Raw genomic sequence first — 20812 nt, 5'->3', positions numbered from 1 at the left:
CACTCGCTGGCATCGGGGTGCTGCGCATGACCACCCCTCACTCGCTGGCATCGGGGTGCTGCACGTGACCACCCCTTGCTCCCTGGTATTGGAGTAATGCGCGTAACCACCCCTCACTCGCTGGCGTCGGGGTGCTGTGCGTGACCACCCCTCACTCGCTGGCGTCGGGGTGCTGCGCGTGACCACCCCTCACTCGCTGGCGTCGGGGTGCTGCGCGTGACCACCCCTCACTCGCTGGCGTCGGGGTGCTGCGCATGACCACCCCTCACTCGCTGGCGTCGGGTGCTGCGCATGACCACTCCTCACTCGCTGGCGTCGGGGTGCTGCGCATGACCACCCCTCACTCGCTGGCGTCGGGGTGCTGCGCATGACCACCCCTCACTCGCTGGCGTCGGGGTGCTGCGCATGACCACCCCTCACTCGCTGGCGTCGGGGTGCTGCGCATGACCACCCCTCACTCGCTGGCGTCGGGGTGCTGCGCATGACCACCCCTCACTCGCTGGCGTGGGGTTGCTGCGCATGACCACCCCTCACTCGCTGGCGTTGGGGTGCTGCGCATGACCACCCCTCGCTCGCTGACATGGCGGTGCTGCGCATGACCACCCCTCACTCGCTGGCATCGGGGTGCTGCGCATGACCACCCCTCACTCGCTGGCATCGGGGTGCTGCACGTGACCACCCCTCACTCGCTGGCGTCGGGGTGCTGCGCATGACCACCCCTCACTCGCTGGCGTCGGGGTGCTGCGCATGACCACCCCTCACTCGCTGGCGTCGGGGTGCTGCGCATGACCACCCCTCACTCATTGGCGTCGGGGTGCTGCTCGTGAACACCCCTCACTCGCTGGCGTTGGGGTGCTGCGCGTGAACACCCCTCACTCGCTGGCGTCGGGGTGCTGCGCATGACCACTCCTCACTCCCTGGTGTTGGGATGTTGTGCGTGAGCACCCCTCACTCCCTGGTGTCGGGGTGCTGTGCGTGAGCACCCCTCACTCCCTGGGGTCGGGGTGCTGCGCATGACCACCCCTAATTCCCTGGTGTCCGGGTGCTGTGTGTGAGCATCCCTCGCTCCCTGGCGTTGGGGTGCTGCGTGTGAGCATCCCTCACTCCCTGCCGTCGGTGTGCTGCTGCGTCTGACCCCCACCGCCCTGGTGTCAGCGGTGCTGCAACATATGACCTCCATCCCCCCCCCCCCCAGCATCAGATGTGCTGCATGTGACTCCTCAGCCCCACCCTTCCCCCCGCTACCGAGCTGTTGGGGTTGTGCTTTGCCACAAAACACTCTGAGCTACTGCCTTACGTCCGGCTGCTCCATGTTTCTCTTGGATGTTTGGGTCCTCCCCATCATCTCTGGTTGCCCAGATGAGCTCTATGCTTTGCGTGACCCCACAGGTTCCAGGGTGCTCTCTGTGACCCCCATCCTAACCCCCCACCACTCTTCTTTCTCAGCGTGACCTCCTGGCACTCAGCTGCTCTGCAATAGTCCTGGAAATATGGGTGCTTCACGTCATCTCTGGTTGCCCGGTTTTTGCGGGGTGCTTTGCGTGACCTCATGGGACCACGGGTGCTCCCTGTGACCCCCAGATGCCCGGGTGTTCGCAGATACTTCACGCAGCCCCCAGGCATCCGAGTGTTCACAAGGCTCCACGTGTTCCTTGGTGCTCCATGTAAACCCCAGGTGCCCCAGGTGTTCCTGGATGCTCTTTGTGAGCTATCTATTGTCCGGTTTTGCAGTTTTGGTGTGCGAAAGGTGCTCTCTATGGATGCGGTTATTTGAGGAATTGTCTCTGAGATGAGGTTTTTGTGCGTGGCACATGGTCTTTGGGATGTGGTTGTGTGTGAGGCATGGTCTCTGGGATGCAGCAGTTGTGTGTGAGGCATGGTCTCTGGGATGCAGCAGTTGTGTGTGAGACGTGGTCTCTGGGATGTAGTGTGTGAGACGTGGTCTCTGGGATGTAGTGTGTGAGACGTGGTGTCTGGGATGTAGTTGTGTGTGAGACATGGTGTCTGGGATGCAGCAGTTGTGTGTGAGGCGTTGTCTCTGGTATGCAGCAGTTGTGTGTGAGGCGTGGTCTCTGGGATGTAGTTGTGTGTGAGGCATTGTCTCTGGGATGTAGTTGTGTGTGAGGCATGGTCTCTGGGATGTAGTTGTGTGTGAGGCATGGTCTTTGGGATGCAGCAGTTGTGTGAGGCATTGTCTCTGGGATGTAGTTGTGTGTGAGGTGTGGTCTCTGGGATGCAGCAGTTGTGTGAGGCATTGTCTCTGGGATGTAGTTGTGTGTGAGGCATGGTCTCTCGGATGTAGTTGTGGTGTGTGAGGCATGGTCTCTCGGATGTAGTTGTGGTGTGTGAGGCATGGTCTCTCAGATGTAGTTGTGGTGTGTGAGGCATGGTCTCTCAGATGTTGTGGTGTGTGAGGTGTGGTCTCTCAGATGTTGTGGTGTGTGAGGCCTGGTCTCTCAGATGTAGTTGTGGTGTGAGGCATGGTCTCTCAGATGTTGTGGTGTGTGAGGCGTGGTCTCTCAGATGTAGTGGTGTGTGAGGCATGGTCTCTCAGATGTAGTTGTGGTGTGTGAGGAGTGGTCTCTCAGATGTAGTTGTGGTGTGAGGGGTGCTCTCTCAGATGTAGTTGTGTGTGAGGCGTGCTCTCTCAGATGTAGTTGTGGTGTGTGAGGAGTGGTCTCTCAGATGTAGTGGTGTGTGAGGCATGGTCTCTCAGATGTAGTTGTGGTGTGTGAGGAGTGGTCTCTCAGATGTAGTTGTGGTGTGAGGGCTGCTCTCTCAGATGTAGTTGTGTGTGAGGCGTGCTCTCTCAGATGTAGTTGTGGTGTGTGAGGTGTGATCTTTGGGAATCAGGTGCACTGTGGACAAGTTTAAAAAAAAAAAAAAATTTTATGTTTGGGTCCAGGTGTCCTTAGTTGGATTTGTATCACCAAACCTCAAAGTATAATGCTCGGTTGTGTTTTGTTTTTAATGCTCTCTTGGTATTGTGGCTAATAGAAGAGCAGAACAATATGATAATGGAAAAATGGTCGGACCACAACAAACGGATTCGCTCCAAAGCAGAAGAGGAAGTGCAGAAGGTTGAGAAAATGGTGTCACAAAGTAGAGTAAAAGTTCAAATCCAATGAGCACTTTTACATCAATCATGAATACATTGAAATCGGCCGGTGTACCCATTTTGATTGAGTGGCCTTGCCTGTGGCATGAGTGAGAGGCGAACCTTTTCCCAAACACAGTGAAAAGGAACTTCCATGATTTTCCAGGTGAGTGTCACCAGAGTTCCAGGTAGGTAAATACTGTATTGCATGGATCTCCGGTGACTTGTGTGGCGGTTTGTATTTCCTCGTTCGTATAACCTCCGATTCCTTTATCTCTCCCAATGGAGTGAGAACGCAAACTTTGAGCGTTACCGTCGCTCTCCCTAAAATGCGTGAGATAACATCATTTCAGAGGATAATGTTTACATTCTCCGTCATCAGATACTTCATCATTTGGTCGAGTGTGACCGAGTTTTCTCTTGTAAGACTTCTCCTTGGCCTTTTCTCGAGCAAGACAATGTCCTCGGAGGCTTCACAATTTTGGGAGCAATTTGTCAGGAAGGAAAGTGAGGAAGGAAACCGACGTAAATTCCGAGCATTGGGAAGCCAGCTGTGCTGCTTTTACCATGTCGTTTGTTTTCCTTTGCGTTCCACAAATCTCATCCGTCCCACAGATCTTCATGCTTTCAACGAACGCTCTTATTCTTCATGTTCTTCACATGATATCCAGCCTTTATCGGCCTCACCCGCTCCTGAATTCTAGATTGTATTGTAATCCATCTGTGTTACAGTATGCGAGTCCTCACGCAGATATGCTTTTATTTTTTCCTGCTGTTCATAAGTTTCTTGGACGAGCTGTCACTTTAATATACGTAGATTGTTATTTGTTAGATCTCCTGTAATTCAATCCTACATAGACTAGTGATTCTCCGTATTGTTAAATGCTACGTCGTGTTTGCCTCGCCCGTTCCCAAGGGATGGAGAGGCCATTGTAATAGGTCTTTGTGACAGTGAGTGTGAGTTTCAGGTTGAGTGCTTCAAAGTATATAATTAATTCTCAGATATCTACTGTAATCTATCCACCGAATCGGGCCTGCGTATTGCTCAATGCCTTCTCTTTATTTTGAGTAGACCTGTGACCCAACCGGTGCTGTCCAAAAATGTACTGGCGATGGGATCATCCACCTTTGCACAATGCATCGTTTTTATCATTTGAGAAGTGTTGTTTTGATAAAACTTTGCAGGACCATATATTAAATTACATTATTGTTGGTAAGATGACCAAGAGGTACGCACACTCGCATTGAAGCTTTCTAGGCCTGTATTTCAATCTCGGCCCAGCAATAAACTGTCATCCCGGTATTTCACAGGCAGGGTGATTCATCAACAATGCGTGTGCACCTGGGTGTCCTGCATGTCGACATTTGTTTGTGTTAGATCCAATGGTGTCCTTCGTGAAGAGTTATCCCAGGACCGTGGCCAAATTCCAAATGCCTTGGCTTACTACTTAGTTGAACGTCAGGCCTGGCCAGCCAGTTCCTGAAAGACTCCCCCCCCCACCCTCCAACCTCACCCCTCCCCTCGGACAAACCTTGGCAAACCCCACAAGAACATGGGAACAATTGTGGCCATTAATGAAAGAAAGAAGTGCAATTAATGGATTCTCTTATTTATGAACTCCCCTGCTTAATGCTCTTGGAGACTATTATGATTGCAGGGAGTGTTTTCCTGTTGACATTTACAAACTTTATTTGGTCATTCTGGCTACAGAAACACGAACCAACAGTCATCTATACACTACGTATGCAAAAAAGAGGGTTTAGCTGAGAATTGAGCAAACTAAGGAGGAATGGGGCATGATGGGGGTGGGGGGGGGGGAAGGGGAAATAGGAGGGTAAGGAAGGGGAATGCATGGGGTCAGTTATTTGGGTTTTGCATTTCTTGCATGTACGTACACATTTTGCAGATGGACAAGTGTCTTTTTATTATTTATGACATTCATTCTGATATTTTGGTTTCGCTTTATTTCCTATCTTTCTCCCACACTCCATTGGGCTCTCCCACGCTCATATTTCACCCTGGCATCTCTCCCCATGCCGCACTCCCAAACTTCCTGTTTGTTGATGTTGGTGCTCCACCAAAGCTGTTATTCAAAAAACATACATCCCCCATCAACTCTATGAGGTCAAGCTGATGGAATGGTGACTGTGAGCCTTTTCTTCCATATGAGACAATGTATCTTGAAACTGACATCCTGTGGCCTTTCCTCACTTTTTTTTCCAATCTCCGATCTGTCAAAAAAACCACACACACACACACACACACACACACACACACACACACACACACACACACACACACACACACACACACACACACACACACACACACACACACACACACACACACACACACACACACACACACACACACACACACACACACACACACACACACACACACACACACACACACACACACACACACACACACACTTCTGCTTATGCTTTGAGGTATGACTGGACTATATCAAGTATTATCTGAATTCACTGATCATGTTCATTCACACAATTATAATTCCATTCTTAAAGGCAAGTTCATATAGATTGGAGGGAGAATCGGTTTTAGGAGAGGTGGGGTAGGGGTGGTGGTGGATTTATTGGTTGGAAGGCGTGGTTCTTGCTGCTCAACTACAAACCACAAAACTCTGAGCTTGTATTATTACTGAATGAGATGTCGACAAAACTCCCCCTTTGTCTCTTCGTCTTATTTCTCGCCTTCCAGGTTTCATCCAAGGGCTTGTCAATTTGGACAACTTACCTCCCTCTCTGCATCCATGGTACAAGAAAGTCCTGAATGACGCCTGGGCTAAGTTGACCTCAAACCAGCAAGTTCATTAACAAAAATGACCTCTTGGTCATGAGTTCTTCCGAGTATACTCGAGCATCACCAGTAAGTCATTTTATTACTTTATTGACTCGTTTTTATTGAAAGCCTTGTTTTATTCTAAATATGTTTTTTCTTTGTCAAGTCTTGGTCTTGGATTACTCGCTGATGTTCGAGTTCTTATGATTTACATATTTTTAGATGTGAAGCTGGTCATCTGCTTCGCAATTCTGACTGCAAATCTTGCAACAGAGTGTTGTTTCTGCCAAAACAGTTTCTTGGCTGGGGTCATGCTGGGCGGTTTGCCATCCCTCTCCCAGCAGTAGTTCGGATAGGAATTTGGAATTTGTTCATGGTGCCGGCGACAGCTCGCCGACTGTTCATGAAGGACACCGTGAGATCTTTAACGTTCACCAACTAATACCGACAGACATGAAACCAGTCTGAACGTCCATCTGAGGGACGGCATGCACATTGATGAATCGCCCTGCCTGTGAAACACCAGGATGACGGTTTTTTTGCTGGGTTAGGATTCAAACCTCGGCTAGTCAGCTTAGAGGCGAGTGGGCATACCATCCTGTCAGCCCTATTGCAAAATATTGAATTAAAATGTTATGTTTATATTTTTTAAAAATCAAAAAATCCTTGACTCATTTCAAGGTGATAAAACATTATAAACTGCTCATGAAATAGATAAGCTTGAGATTGATCCAGATTTGAAGAAGAACTTCAGCTGGTGGTCATGAGATGCATGCTTACATGAAGTTAAAGAGACTTTGATATCTCATTGTAACTGACAAGCTACATACAGTTAGATGAGTTTGCTTACAAGGAACTTCAATGCAGGAGGAGGCCATGAGGCCCATCTAGCCTATGCAACGGTTGCTAGCTTGTGTTTGTCCGTGTTTTCTCCTTTTTAATTACTGAGCGCAAGCAAGGAAGTAGCACGTATCATTTTTAGTCTTTGGTATGACTCGGTTGGGATTTGAACGACCGACCTTCCAGACTCAGAGTGGACCCTCTAACCATCACACCACCGAGTCTGGTATACAACACGTTTTGACAAAATTATTTTATCTGAAGTCAGTTATGAAAACTTGTTCGGACAAATCACCAGAGAACAGATGAGAGAAATGGAGAGCGAAGTACAGCATTCCTCTGTCCATCTGGCTTGATACCTTCCATTAAACTTCAAAAAAAGTTTTGTTTCAAAATGTTCTCTATCTGTTCATTTCCCTTCCCCACCCCTCCGCAACGTATTTCACATTCCATTGTAGTGAAAGTTCAGGTCAAGTTTGAGCAGGAAAGCTTTTTCATGCCATTGGATTACAAAATAAAGTGCCATTCTTTCAAATGTATGCATCTCTCTCAACGCAGACCCATTGGTAGCAAGTGTCAAGTTGGTTATGTTTGTCATCTCGTTTGTTCAATAAACCTTGGTGGATGAGGTTTATGGGACGTATACGACCTTCAAACAGCTAGTTTTATTTGGAAAGTGTACCCCTTTGGTGGTGTGTGTGTGTGTGTGTGTGTGTGTGTGTGTGTGTGTGTGTGTGTGTGTGTGTGTGTGTGTGTGTGTGTGTGTGTGTGTGCCTCTGCTTCAGTACATGCTCACTCAAATTTAATCGAGTTGCATCACATAAAGATTCCCACTCCTGTTTTTTCATTATTATGATGTCTGCGTCGATCTCGCTTAACCAAAGCGCCTTGTGACTTTTGTGTGAGGCCTTCGTTTTCACCAATGTGATGTGAGTACAATGCTTGTGTTTGAGGTTTGGGTTTTTTTTTTTTTTTTTTTTTTTTAACTGACTACAGTCGTGCATTTGACTCTGCCGAATAAGCAAGACATTATTACCAAACAATTTGCCTGCAGGGCTGTTAGAACTGTGTAGCTTTGTTGTTTGGCTTTGGCATTGCGTAAGGCCTTTGCATAAAGGACATTTGGACATCCGATAAGTATTGTGGACAGATAAGAAAGATATCCAGATTTTGGCCACGATTCAATACCTTTCCATAACAAATGTCATACTGGTTTAGTTGGCATTTAACATCAACTAAATAATCGAGCGCTCCCTATTGTCACAATATATATATATATATATATATATATATATATATATATATATATATATATATATATATATATATATATATATATATATATATATATATATATATATATATAAAATATACAGTCAACCCCCGCTTCATCGCAGTTCACCTATCGCGCCCCCGGTTCATCGCGGGTTTTCCCTTGGAACGTAACTAATTTTTTCTGCGGATTCCCCCGGTACATCGGTACATTATATAAAATATAAATTATTGAAGCAATAAATTATAACGCGTGGTGCTCGACCAGTCACACAACGCACGAGACAAAGTTTCGCTTGTGAACTTCGAATATTTTCTACGTTTTTTTTCTCCAAGCCCCACGATGCCGCCCAAATGCCCTGCACCTTCTAAGGCTTCTCGAAAGGAACCGAAGCGCCAGAGGAAGGTCCTGGGACGCTCCAGGAGAAGGTTAAGGTGCTCGATATATGCTTCGGGAAGGAAAAAAAGTTTGCCGCCATTGGACGAGCACTGCTCGTACCCAACACCTCAAAACCTACCAGGCCAGACGAGTCGATCTCCGGCACCTCAAACCCAATCACTGCCAAACCTACCAGACCAGACGAGTCGATCTCCAGCACCTCAAACCCAATCACTATCAAACCGAACAGACCAAACGAGTCGATCTCCGGCACCTCAAACCCAATCACTGCCAAACCTACCAGACCAGACGAGTCGATCTCCAGCACCTCAAACCCAATCACTACCAAACCGAACAGACCAAACGAGTCGATCTCCGGCACCTCAAACCCAATCACTGCCAAACCTACCAGACCAGACGAGTCGATCTCCAGCACCTCAAACCCAATCACTACCAAACCGAACAGACCAAACGAGTCGATCTCCGGCACCTCAAACCCAATCACTGCCAAACCTACCAGACCAGACGAGTCGATCTCCAGCACCTCAAACCCAATCACTGCCAAACCGACCAGACCAGACGAGTCGATCTCAGGCACCTCAAACCCAATCACTCCCAAACCGACCAGACCAGACGAGTCAATTTTTTTTGGGGAGGCGTCCATTCATCGCGGATTTTCACTTAGCGCGGGGAGGTTTGGAACGTAACCCCCGCGAGAAACGGGGGATTACATATATATATATATATATATATATATATATATATATATATATATATATATATATATATATATATATATATATATATATATATATATATATATATATATATATATATATATATATATATAATATACATGTACACACACGAGCAAATACAACGTGTCACTTCGCTGACGGGGATGTTAAGGGAGGGAGGGGGAGAGAGAGAAAAGAGGCATGGGGAGAGGGGGTGGGGAGTGGAAGCAGAGAGGATGGAACGGGAGGGGCAAGGAGGGAGGGAAGCTAGGAGTCAGTGAAGAAGGGGGTTGGGGGGGGGGTGGTGGGGAGAGTGAAGCCTCACCAAATGTTGCTACATACTGTGGGTGGGGGGTGGGGGTGTGGATATATATATATATATATATATATATATATATATATATATATATATATATATATATATATATATATATTAGCAAAGAGAAGATGTGCTTAATTACCAAACACATACAAAAAGAAAAGAAACACATGTCAGAACACGACAACCCAACAGAGTTTGTAAAGTAATCCGCTGGCACATCTGTGAAAACTTTGATATTCCAGTTCAAAAAATTTGTAAGAACATTTACCAAAGGCAATCACTGAAAACATGGAAGTACCTACCGCTCGCATATGACCTAATGATCCCATCGAGTGTGAACATCAAAAATGAAGCATTGCAACCAGATATCATACAGAGGTACAAAAAAAGAGAAGGCATTGTGAAGTGAGGTGTTGATACCAGTTATTTTGGATTAAACGATGCAGAAATTAAGAAAATAACCAAATACCAAGACCTCAAGAATGATGTGAAAAGATCCTGGAAGCTGAAGAATGCCAAAGCTGTACCAGTGATAGTTTGACCTATGGGAATGATGACAAAGAACCTCACAGATATTAAAAACCATCCCTGGGAATATCACTACAAACGAACTGCAGTTGGAAGCTGTCCAGGGCTCAGCAATGATCCTGAAGAGAGACCTCCGCACAAAACTTTGTGAACAGAAAACTTCACAGCTTGGTCTATGAATCGTGATCCCTTACCGAAATGAAGGTGGATACTTTGAGCCCGCCCTGGGAGGACTCCATTCCACATTCTGAAACCTGCATATGAATATACCAATAAACAACACACACACACACACACACACACACACACACACACACACACACACACACACACACACACACGGAGGTGGATATTTTGAGAGCTGGTAGATCCTGTTTCACCTCCTGAAACCCACTCACATGTGGAGATATTAGGCAACAACAGCAACTGACACACACACACACACACACACACACACACACACACACACACACACACACACACACACACACACACACACACACACACACACACACACACACACACACACACACACACACACACACACACACACTAATATAGATAAACAACATCGTGGAATTTGTGAAAGAAAATTTGAAGAAGAAGACGTTTTGGTCAAAAATATACATAACAATATATGTCTGCTTCATTATAATAATATATTAACACTAGCCGAAATCCCGTCATAGACGGATTCCATTCCATGAGCCCAATATGACAACCAGTGGTGGCTCTTGTAAGAGCCGGATCCCAGTCGAAGTACTCCATGGCCTTACCTAATGAGGCCTACAAAACGTCCCTGTACACGACATTTTTGGTGTACGCTACTCCTTGTGAAGAAGTCCCATGATTTGTGCACGTGTCTACTTTGACGTACAAACACCGTGTCAAAACTTCTCAGATCACAGTACCGAGAAAAACGTGACACGACCGCGAGGAGGAGCACAAAATTGGTCCTTCAGTATTAATATATAGTGTTGCGAATTCGCGCCCGCCGGCGTGCGATCGGCCACGTAACTCGAATCGCGGCACGTCGCCCACCGGACGGACAATTCAATCGTGACCCTCTCGGAATAACGCCGGGAGCTAGTCACGGGTGGGTCTTTCGACCTCACCACAATCATGCCAATCGGCCACCCGCGTAGGATAGGATTGTTCGCCAAACTCGACCTACATAGGTACCTATGCGGATGGTTAATCGGGCGATCGTACCTCGCCGCAGGTCGACTTCGGACACGAACCGCTTAAGCGGTTCGTTCCGTACTGCAGAGATAACCGAGCGGAGTTATCGCCGACCTCGACGGTTCAGATTAGTTACCGGGAACTTACACCCACTACCAATCTCTAACGCGATGCAAGATGGAGAGTCAATTAAAAAGAAAGGAGACGAAGCAGAGCAGGAACAGTTCAACAAGCAAGCATTTTATTCACACACACATATACACACACATACACATACACATACACATACACATACACACACAAGCACGTATATACAGCCATACAAAAATGCACAAAAAGCAAATGTAAGAAAAGCAGTTAAAACCGACTATACGCAAACACACGGCAACACTTACACAGTTCTACTTGATAGACGGTGCCACCACAAGCATTTATGCAAAAAGCAAAGGAAGAAAGCCACCCTCACAGGCGAGGAGGCTGACAGGCCCGTCGACCAAATGTACGTGGATCCTGGAGGATCGGCCAGGTCCACGAGACCGGGGAGGTCTTACCCGCGTCCTCGTGACTCGATGGTGGGCAAGCCGCAATGTTCGCGCCGCTGCACCCCGACTCCGTGCCCTGGCGTGGTCGGCGAGCCCTCTGCGACGTGCTCCGCGCGAGCGGTCCCGTTGGCACCACGTTTAGGGTGGGGGGGGGGAACGGGGCCCCCCTCAGCACTATCTCAGCGTGAATGGGGGGGGGGAATCATTTATGCTCAGGGAGAGGGGTATGGCTGGCCGGCCTGGATCTCGCGACGAGTCGAGTGACCCCCACACCGCGACCTCGTCGCCGTCCGCCGTCTTCCCTGCAACTCCTCCGCAACTTCTCTCCAAGCTCATCTCACCCTCTCTCAGTTCCACTCAGCTCTGCCCCGCTCTTCTCCCAACTCACGCTTGCGAGTCGCCTTGCACTCGTCTCTTTATAGGTCTCAGGAGGAGCCGATGTGCAAATATGCGGATCAAAATGCGATTGGAGGCGGGGCCACGCCACCTTCTGTTCAGCCATTGGTCGGGCAAAAAGGGGCGTGAACCTCCCTTGATCCGCATATTTGCATAAACGGACTTCACATACACGCACTTTGAGGCGGGGCCAAGCCGCCTCGCATTCGCCCATTGGTCGGAGGGGGAGTGGGCATGAAGCATTTTGGATCCGAATTTTCCCCTCTGAAAGGCCGCCATTCGCGCTCGCGGCTCGGTGCGTTTGGCACCAATCGCCGAACGGGCCCTAGACAGCCTGACGTTCAGTGTTCACAGGTGGTGCGGTTGTTGGTTGTGAAGGAGAGAGGTGAAGTGGAGGGTTTTTGGTGGTGGTTTGATGGTTGTGGTGTCGTTTGGGAACGGCGGTGAAGCGATGTTTGCGGGATGGAGTTGTAAAGGTAAGGGTAGTGGCTGTTTGCATTGTTGGCGGCTTAATGGTCGAAAATAATAATAGAGAAAGAAAAAATGGCTAACTGAAAGATCGCAGCCCGAATGGATCACATAAATTCCCTCTATACAACGGGTGTGGGCTAACTACACATGGACTTATCGAGATATCTCACCTGAGGACTCTTTATGGTGTAATGCGAATTTCCATAACCGTAACAATAGATACAATGTTTCTTGTTTCATTTTTCGTGTCAAATTCACATTCTGAGGGAGTTAGCATGTGTAGAAGAGGGTTTCACATTGCAGACGCTATTTTCGAGGAGTGGAATTGCACCTGTCAGCGGTGACGGTCTGTCGACGACAGACGTAATGACGTCAGCGAATGACCGATGATGTCATGATGTCCTTACGCCTCTCAGCGGTGATGTCACACGTCGCCATGTAAACGAATGTAAAACAAAAAGTGTTTATTCTGCTTCAGAGTTGAAGTTTGACTATTGCCACTATGTGCGATGCACTCTTACAGGTACTAAGTTTCTTTCAGTCCAGGTCACAGTACCGAGAAAAACGTGACGCGACCGCAAGGAGGAGCACAAAATTGGTCCTTCAGTATTAATATTGTTACGGATTCGCGCCCGCCGGCGTGCTGACGGCCACGTAACTCGAATCGCGGCACGTCGCCCACCAGACGGACAATCCAGTCGTGACCCTCTCGGACTAACGCCGGGAACCAGTCACGGGTGGACCTTTCGGTCTCACCGCGATCGAGCCAATCGGCCCCCGCGTGGGATAGGGTTGCTCGCCAAATTCGACCTACCTAAGTACCCACACGGAGGGTAGACCGGGCGATCGCACCTCGCCGCAGGTCGACTTCGGACACGGGCCACTTAAGCGACCCGTTCCGTACTATCGGGATAACCGAGCGGTGTTATCGTCGGCCTCGACGGTTCGATTAATTATCGGGCGTATTCAGCCCACTACCAACCCTTTACGTGAAGCAAGATGAGGATTCAATGAAAGAAATGACGAAGCGAAGCGGGAAAACAGTTCAACATAAAGCACATTTATTCGCGATGAACGGAAAGCACACATATACAATTCCACCAAAAGCACATAGAAAAGAAGACAAAAAGCAAATGCGACAATGCAGATCTAATACCGACTACGCGAGCACACGGCAACACTTATACAATTTTACTTCACAGACGGCGCCGACAACACACATTCCCAAAGCAAAAGAAAAGAGAACCACCCTCCAGGTTGAGGGGGTAGGCGGGCCTGGGGCCGAGACCGTGTCGGGCCTACCCGTCTGATGATGAGACGCGGAGCGGCGGTGGTGCCTCAACTCCGCGGGCCTCGCGGACAGTGTCCGGCAGGGGTGGGAAGGGGGCCCCCTTTGTCGCACTATCTCAGCGCGGGGGGGAAACAGGAGGGGGTTGCTGATGCTCGGGGAAAGGAGGATTTAACCCTGTCTCGGGTCCCGCGGCGAGCGTCTCCTCCTCCACCTCGGTCGCGTTGCTGGCCTCTCTGGTGTGCAGCTCCCGGCACCGACGCGAGCACCCCCTCGTCTGCCTTCGCCGCCGCCGCCTCTCCACAGCTCCGTCCTCTTCACTCCGACTTTGCGAACTCCCAACTGCACTCCCCTGCGAACTCCTTCCAACGCACACACGACGACTACTTTTCTGACGAACGCAGCCGCTTATATAAGCCCCGTGGCTTCGCCTTTGACCCCCTGCCTTCGACCTTTCACCTCGCTCCCCATTGGCCCGAGAAAAAGTGGGCGTGAATGCATTTTGATCCATGAATTTGCATATAGCGACCGCCCTCCAACGCCCTAGAGGCGGGGCCAAATCGCCCCTCGCTCACCGATTGGACGGAACAAAAGTGGGCGTGAGTCGTTTTTGATCCGTTTTTGGAGCGGAAAGTCCGTGGTTTTGTACACGCTGTTCGGCGCGCGCCCTGCACGAGTCCAATACCGGTACCCACAAGCGGCGCAAGAATGGTGGCGATGCGACGGTTGCGAGGGTTGACGGTAAAGGTCGTGGCTGTTGTGGTGAAGCGGCGCCGCGGTGGGTGGTTGATGTGATGACTGTTGAGACGCGGTTGGCGGTGGTAATCATGGCGGTTGGTCCAAAATAAAGATAGTAAAAGAAAAACGGCTATCCTGAAGAGTCGCAGCACGCATGAATGACATTTATTCCCTCTAGACAACGGGTTTGGGCCTAACTACACATATACTTACCGAGATATCTCACCTAAGGGACCTGAATGGTGGTTTGCGAATTTGGTAACCACAACAATATATAGATACTTTAGAGTATGTTGCCTTCTATATGTCTAACATGAAATAAAATTACACCTCAGTTATTATCCCCAGATACAAAATCCGTAAAATATTTGGCAGATGATGCATGCAACTCTTCTGAAATGTTCTCCCAACTGTTGGCATATACGTTTTTGTGATTGCAGAACAGACCGACATATCGACACGTGCCTAACTCCATTGAAAATTCATCTATTATGAAAATTAAGAACATGTTACACATACTACAATCCAACTATATATTGCAGAATTTTTTTTTGTAGCTATCTTTCTAAATGCTATGGGCTGTGGGAGGTTAGCGATGGGTGGTCTCTCCGTGTAACACTTCTTGCAGGTTCTAAACAAAACACTTCGATGTCAGTGTAGTGTTATGGACACTACATGAAGTTTGTGACAAATGGGTGTCAGTTATTAAGACGTCATTAATCAATATAATTGCATCAAATCGGCAACAGGTCTTGCAGGACTAAAATATGCAATAGTTATACATATTTTCTACATCTGCAAACATATGCAGTTAGTTCTGTTAGAAAAAAAGAAAAGTACATGAATATCATTGAATTTAAGTGAAATTTATAACAAAAACATAATTTTTGAAAGTCTCTGTAACTTTGGCCATTGATGACCAATTATTTTGCTATAAGCTGCAAAATAAAGCAGACATGTAATTAATACAAGTGACAACACGAAAAAGAGCAATCAGAGATTGCAGACCCTTGCCAGGACTTCTTTTTTTTGTGTTTTTTCTACTACTGTGTTGCGTAATTAATCTTCTTCTTCTTCTTCTTCTTTCGGCTCGCTCCCGTTTGGGGTCGCCACAGCGGATCAACTGTCTCCATTGAGCTCTATCCTCCACATCTTCCATTGACACTCCAACCACCCGCATGTCCGTCCTCACCATATCCATGAACCTCTTCTTTGGCCTTCCTCTTCTCCTCCTGCCTGGCGGCTCCATCTTCAACATCCTTCTCCCGATATACTCCGCTTCCCTCCTGTGCACATGTCCAAACCATCTCAAACTCGCCTCTCTCACATTGTCTCCAAACCGTCCTACCTGCGCTGTCCCTCTCATATACTCATTTCTTATCCTGTCCATCCTCGTCACTTCCAACGAGAATCGCAGCATCTTTAACTCTGCCACCTCCAGCTCCGCTTCCTGTCTTTTTGTTAGTGCCACCGCCTCCAAACCATACAACATAGCTGGTCTCACTACCGTCTTATATACTTTCCCCTTCACTCTTGCAGCTACCCTTCTGTCAAAAATCACTCCTGCAACTCTTCTCCAACCACTCCATCCTGCCTGCACTCTCTTTTTCACTTCTCCACCACACTCTTCATTACTTTGGACAGTTGATCCCAAGTATTTATACCCATCCACCTTCCCCACCTCAACTCCTTGCAACCGCACCATACCACCACCCTCCCTCTCATTTACTCACATGTACTCCGTCTTACTCCGACTGACTATCATTCCCCTTCTCTCCAGTGCGTACCTCCACCTTTCGAGGCTCGCCTCAGCCTGCTCCCTACTCTCCCTACAGATCATGATGTCATCCGCGAACATCATAGTCCATGGAGTCTCCAGTCTGATCTCGTCCGTCAACCTGTCCATCACCATTGCAAACAGGAAAGGGCTCGGAGTCGATCCTTGGTGCAATCCCACTTTTACCTTAAACTGGTCCGTCATTCCTACCGCACACCTCACCGCTGTCACACTGTCCTCGTACATATCCTGCACGATCCTCACATACTTCTCTACCACTCCCGACTTCCTCATACAATGCCACAACTCCTCTCTTGGCACCCTATCATAAGCTTTCTCTAAATCCACAAACACACAATGCAACTCCTTCTGGCCTTCCCTATACTTCTCCATCAACATTCTCAAAGCAAACATCACCAGGCTTTGTGTTGTGTAATTAATAAGACACATAATTAGAACTGCCACTTTATTCAGTAACTGCTGGCACTCCCGCTTTGATGATGACCCCGTCCCAAGACTTCCCGCTTTGACGCAACCCTGTTTTGATTGGACACCTGACCCTGACCCATTACATTTTTTTTATTATTATTCAATTGAGTTCAGAATGGGATGAAAAAAAATTCAATTCAAATCAAATGGAAGACCAAATAGGAATAGTCCTGCATTGGAGTAATCAGAAGGAACCCGAAGAAGCAAAATGCAAAGATGCAGTCATCAGGAGGAACCTGGATAGGATTTGCATTTCAGCTGCTGCTCCTGTACCCTCAAACCCATCCAGGCACAGCCAAGTGAGCCTCATTAAAAAAAAACAACCCAGATCAAAAAAAAATTAAATAATTCTGGCTGCCAGACCATGTATCCGATCAAGTTGAAATTTTAAACTTGTATTCCCCATCACTACTAGATCACAATTATGAAGTTTCAAGTTGATTGATTAACCGGTTCCAGAGATAACATTATTTAATATTTTTCTTAAGTCCAATACGGCTGCCAAATCATGTGACCTATCAATTAGAAATTAACAAACTTGTATTCACTACTCGTGAGCAATACGTATGTGAAGTTTCCCCTCGATCTGTCCAGTGGTTCTGGAGAAGAATATTTTTATATGTCTGCCAAACCATGTGACCAATGACATCATATGTGTGATCCTTTTGTTCCTCATGGATAGGTGTAGTGGGATAGATAACAGCAATTTTTGAGAGGAATCGTGCAAATGATGATACAAGCATCAAATTTGGCACATTTGTTCTCCAGGGGATTCTCATTAAATCTGCCTGATTGGCCATTTGAAAATCCAAGATGGTGGCCATTTTGCAAGATGGCCACCAAGTTAGCCTCCCGAAGTTGACTTTTTGCTGAGAAGTATTTGTAGTTGTCCGATTTGCATGATCTAGGTGTGGATTCCTATATTTTCAAGCCTGCTGGAGTGGATTTTCCTGTTTTTAAAGCCCCCGACACACTTTTTCTGATTTTGCACCATTTTAATGATTGTCATATGAAGCTAAGGCCTTTCTGCAACCAGGCCCTGGCTAGTAAATGTTCAAAGTTATGCATACCATGCGAATGTTCCTCCAGCTGCTACTGCCCACATATGCAGCTGCAGAGTGCTGTGCAGGGGAGCCCTGACTGAAAGCACTTGCATCTCCGGTTGCAACCTTTCTTACAGGAACACTTGGTCAGTTCCTGACAGCTGGCTGCAATAGGGGGTAGTGTTGTCCAACATATCTGCCACGTCTCTCCTTTCTGTGTCCATCCCCATTCAGCGGGACTGCTCGTGTCTGGACTGGAGATGGTTGCCTGGCCCCAGATGATCCCAGCCTGATTGGCCGCACGCTTTGCATGTTCTCTGAGGGCTGCCTGTGTTGGTGGAATTGAGTTGTACGGCCTCTGCTTGCGGGCAAAGAGATCCAGTCTTGCTCCGTCCACACCAGTGGCTGCGCTTGATCTGTCGTACATGAGGACAACAAATCTCTCCAGCCTCTGCAGGTCAAGATCACGAATCAATGTTGGATGCTGGCTGAGATTGGTGAATGTTTCAGAAACATCATCAAAGACGTTCAAAGTCTGCCATGCAGTTTTCTTCCCTTTACCGTGGAAGGCAGACACGACGTCACATCCAGTGAACACATGGAAGTATGGGATCCCTCTAGCTTTCTCAGGCCCTATTGCAGAAACTACCTCATGGACTGGAATCCATCGCGCCTTGGCTCCTTGGCCAAAGGCAATCCACATGTTCTCAAGACCTAGTTCCTGTAAGGATGGCAGTACAGATATTGCTATGACTAGTACATCCGTGTCATTAGCCTTAATGATAATGGACTTGCTACCATCCGTCGTTGCATCCCTGGCGTGTACAAATATTCGAGTGTCAGCTTCTTCATGACAACATGGAGACACAGCATCCAGTGACTTCCTTGTGTTGTTAATGGCATCTTCTCCTTTTGTGACAATGACTGTGCTTGTCGTCTGTGCTTCACACATCTTTTCCGCAAGGAAGTGAAACAGCTCAGTCTTGTTGCTGTCATCTCGAAGAAAGCTTCTCCAGTTACTTGGGGTCTTTCTGGTTCCTGTCACTCTTCTTCTGATTCCTTGCCCCCTTTTCGACCTTGCCTCGGACTTCAGACTTGACTTCTTGTACACATCAAACACTACGTCCACCCTCTCGTACCTGGCACCATAGGATTCCACCTTCGGGATGATGTCTTCTTTAGCATAGTCATCAAATATCTTTGAAGTGCATGGAGGTAGGGCATTGATAAGTGCTGAGCCATCAATGATGACTGCATCTCCCCTTTGTTCTCTGTCTGGGATGTTCACTTGCGCTTCAAGAATTTCAGCTAGCTGTGACTTCTGACATGTATGAAGCTTGCCGCTGTCACTGAGAGATGCAGGGTGTGACTGATTCTCATGCTTGAAGAATTCTTGAAAGTCACACTGCCTGTTCTGGCATGAGATGAACAGTCGTCTTTCAGGACTTTCTCCTTAGAACTTCCCCCAGCTTGCTCTTGTTTGAAGAAAGAAACAATGTTTTTCTTGATTGGATGATAGAAAGGACATTCACCTTCCTTCTGTAGCCCCTCCATGAATGAATGGAACTGCTCTTTGCCCTGCTGGTGATGTGTAGCTACCATTTTGGCTCAAGTTGGGTCTGCAATGTTCTTCATGTCTAGTACCAGTAGGTCAGCTGATTCTTCTTGGAATGGGTTACCCATCTCTTGCATTACTGCAGAGAGTGCTTTCACCTTTTCAAAGAAAGATTTCTGGGCACTCGGTGTCTGTTCATGGTGTCTGCTGTTGTTGGTTGCATCTTTTATACCAGACATGGCCTCGCATCTGAGCAAAAAGTTAACTTCGGGAGGCTAACCTGGCAGCCATCTTGAAAAATGGCCGCCATCTTGGATTTTCAAATGGCCAATCGGGCAGATTTGATCAGAAAGCCCTGCAGAACAAAAATGCCAAATTTGATGCTTGTATGATAATTTGCACACTTTTTCTACTATCTGCTACACTAGTGGTCATATTTGTAAAGTTTTGCCTCAATCTGTTCATCCATTTCAGAGTTTTAAAAAAAACAAACAATATGGTTGCCGAATCACGAGATGACTCTCAAAAATTTTCTTACTGATTGGATGTAGCGTTCTACAAATGCCATTATGACGTCATAACGAAGGCACCTATGACATCGTAAAAAATTCACACACATTCCCCATGAGGATTCCTTTCTATGTGCCAAGTTTCAAAATTTTTCCTTGATGCGTTTTCAGTGATACAGAGGTCCAAAGTTTTTCCGTTTTTCCAACATGGCTGCCACACCATGTGACCTATGACGTCATAATTATTAAAACATTCTGCATGAGTCGTCTCACCAATGGTGAAAATTTCATCTCAACTCGACAAGCGGTTGCAAAGAAAGGCATGAAAGTTCTGTGCGGACAAACAAACAGACAAAGGGACCCAAAGCAAATCCCTCTCCTTTGGCGAGGGTAATAAGTATATGCATAATAACAAAACTGAATCGTTATTTTGATTACACAGCAAGCAGCTCTAATAACACTGGACCTTTATAACACTAGAAATCTGTTACTTTATACATATAGATATATTTGCAACGTTCAGCTTTAGAAATGTACAGCATGTGTCAGTGACATATCATCCTCATAAAATGCAGTAGAATCCGGATAATAAGCGTATGCGCTTATTTTTTTAGATTTAGTGGAGCACATATGCGCTTATTTTCCATATGCACCTGAACATATTCAAAAATCCATGACGTGAGCTTATAATGGTAAATGTTCTTCAGATTGGTTGCACAGATGTCAGTTTTTACATCATTGCAATTTGAATTGTCCATACATCGGAAAGAAATTCGAAATATGCTTTCAGTCCTCAAGCACGTATCCGTTTAAACTCCGTAACAAGTTCGTTTTCCATGTC

General features: G+C 47.2%; 1 protein-coding gene across 15 annotated transcripts in view; it reads left to right on the top strand.

Annotated features, from left to right (window-relative positions):
• Nucleotides 1-20812, top strand: part of RGL1 (ral guanine nucleotide dissociation stimulator like 1) — a 143197-nt gene that overhangs the window by 3461 nt on the left and 118924 nt on the right. For 9 of the 15 annotated variants that reach the window (XR_015051065.1, XR_015051064.1, XR_015051067.1 and 6 more), the window contains exon 2: nt 5823-5990. Coding sequence is in view for 9 of the 15 variants with exons in the window: in XM_085854009.1 (XP_085710135.1) it covers nt 5958-5990 (33 nt within the window). In the remaining 6 variants the exon portion in view is untranslated. Of the gene's footprint in view, nt 1-1446; nt 1676-1703; nt 2095-2130; nt 3264-4924; nt 5991-20812 lie in introns of those variants that run through there. The other 6 variants (XM_085854010.1, XM_085854003.1, XM_085854007.1 and 3 more) reach the window with 5 other exon arrangements.

Source organism: Eptatretus burgeri, chromosome 14 (genome assembly GCF_056783735.1).
Source record: "Eptatretus burgeri isolate ZD-2024b chromosome 14, Ebu_testis_v1, whole genome shotgun sequence".
Taxonomy (NCBI): Eukaryota; Metazoa; Chordata; class Myxini; order Myxiniformes; family Myxinidae; genus Eptatretus; species Eptatretus burgeri.
This window is presented reverse-complemented; position numbering and strand designations above follow the sequence as displayed.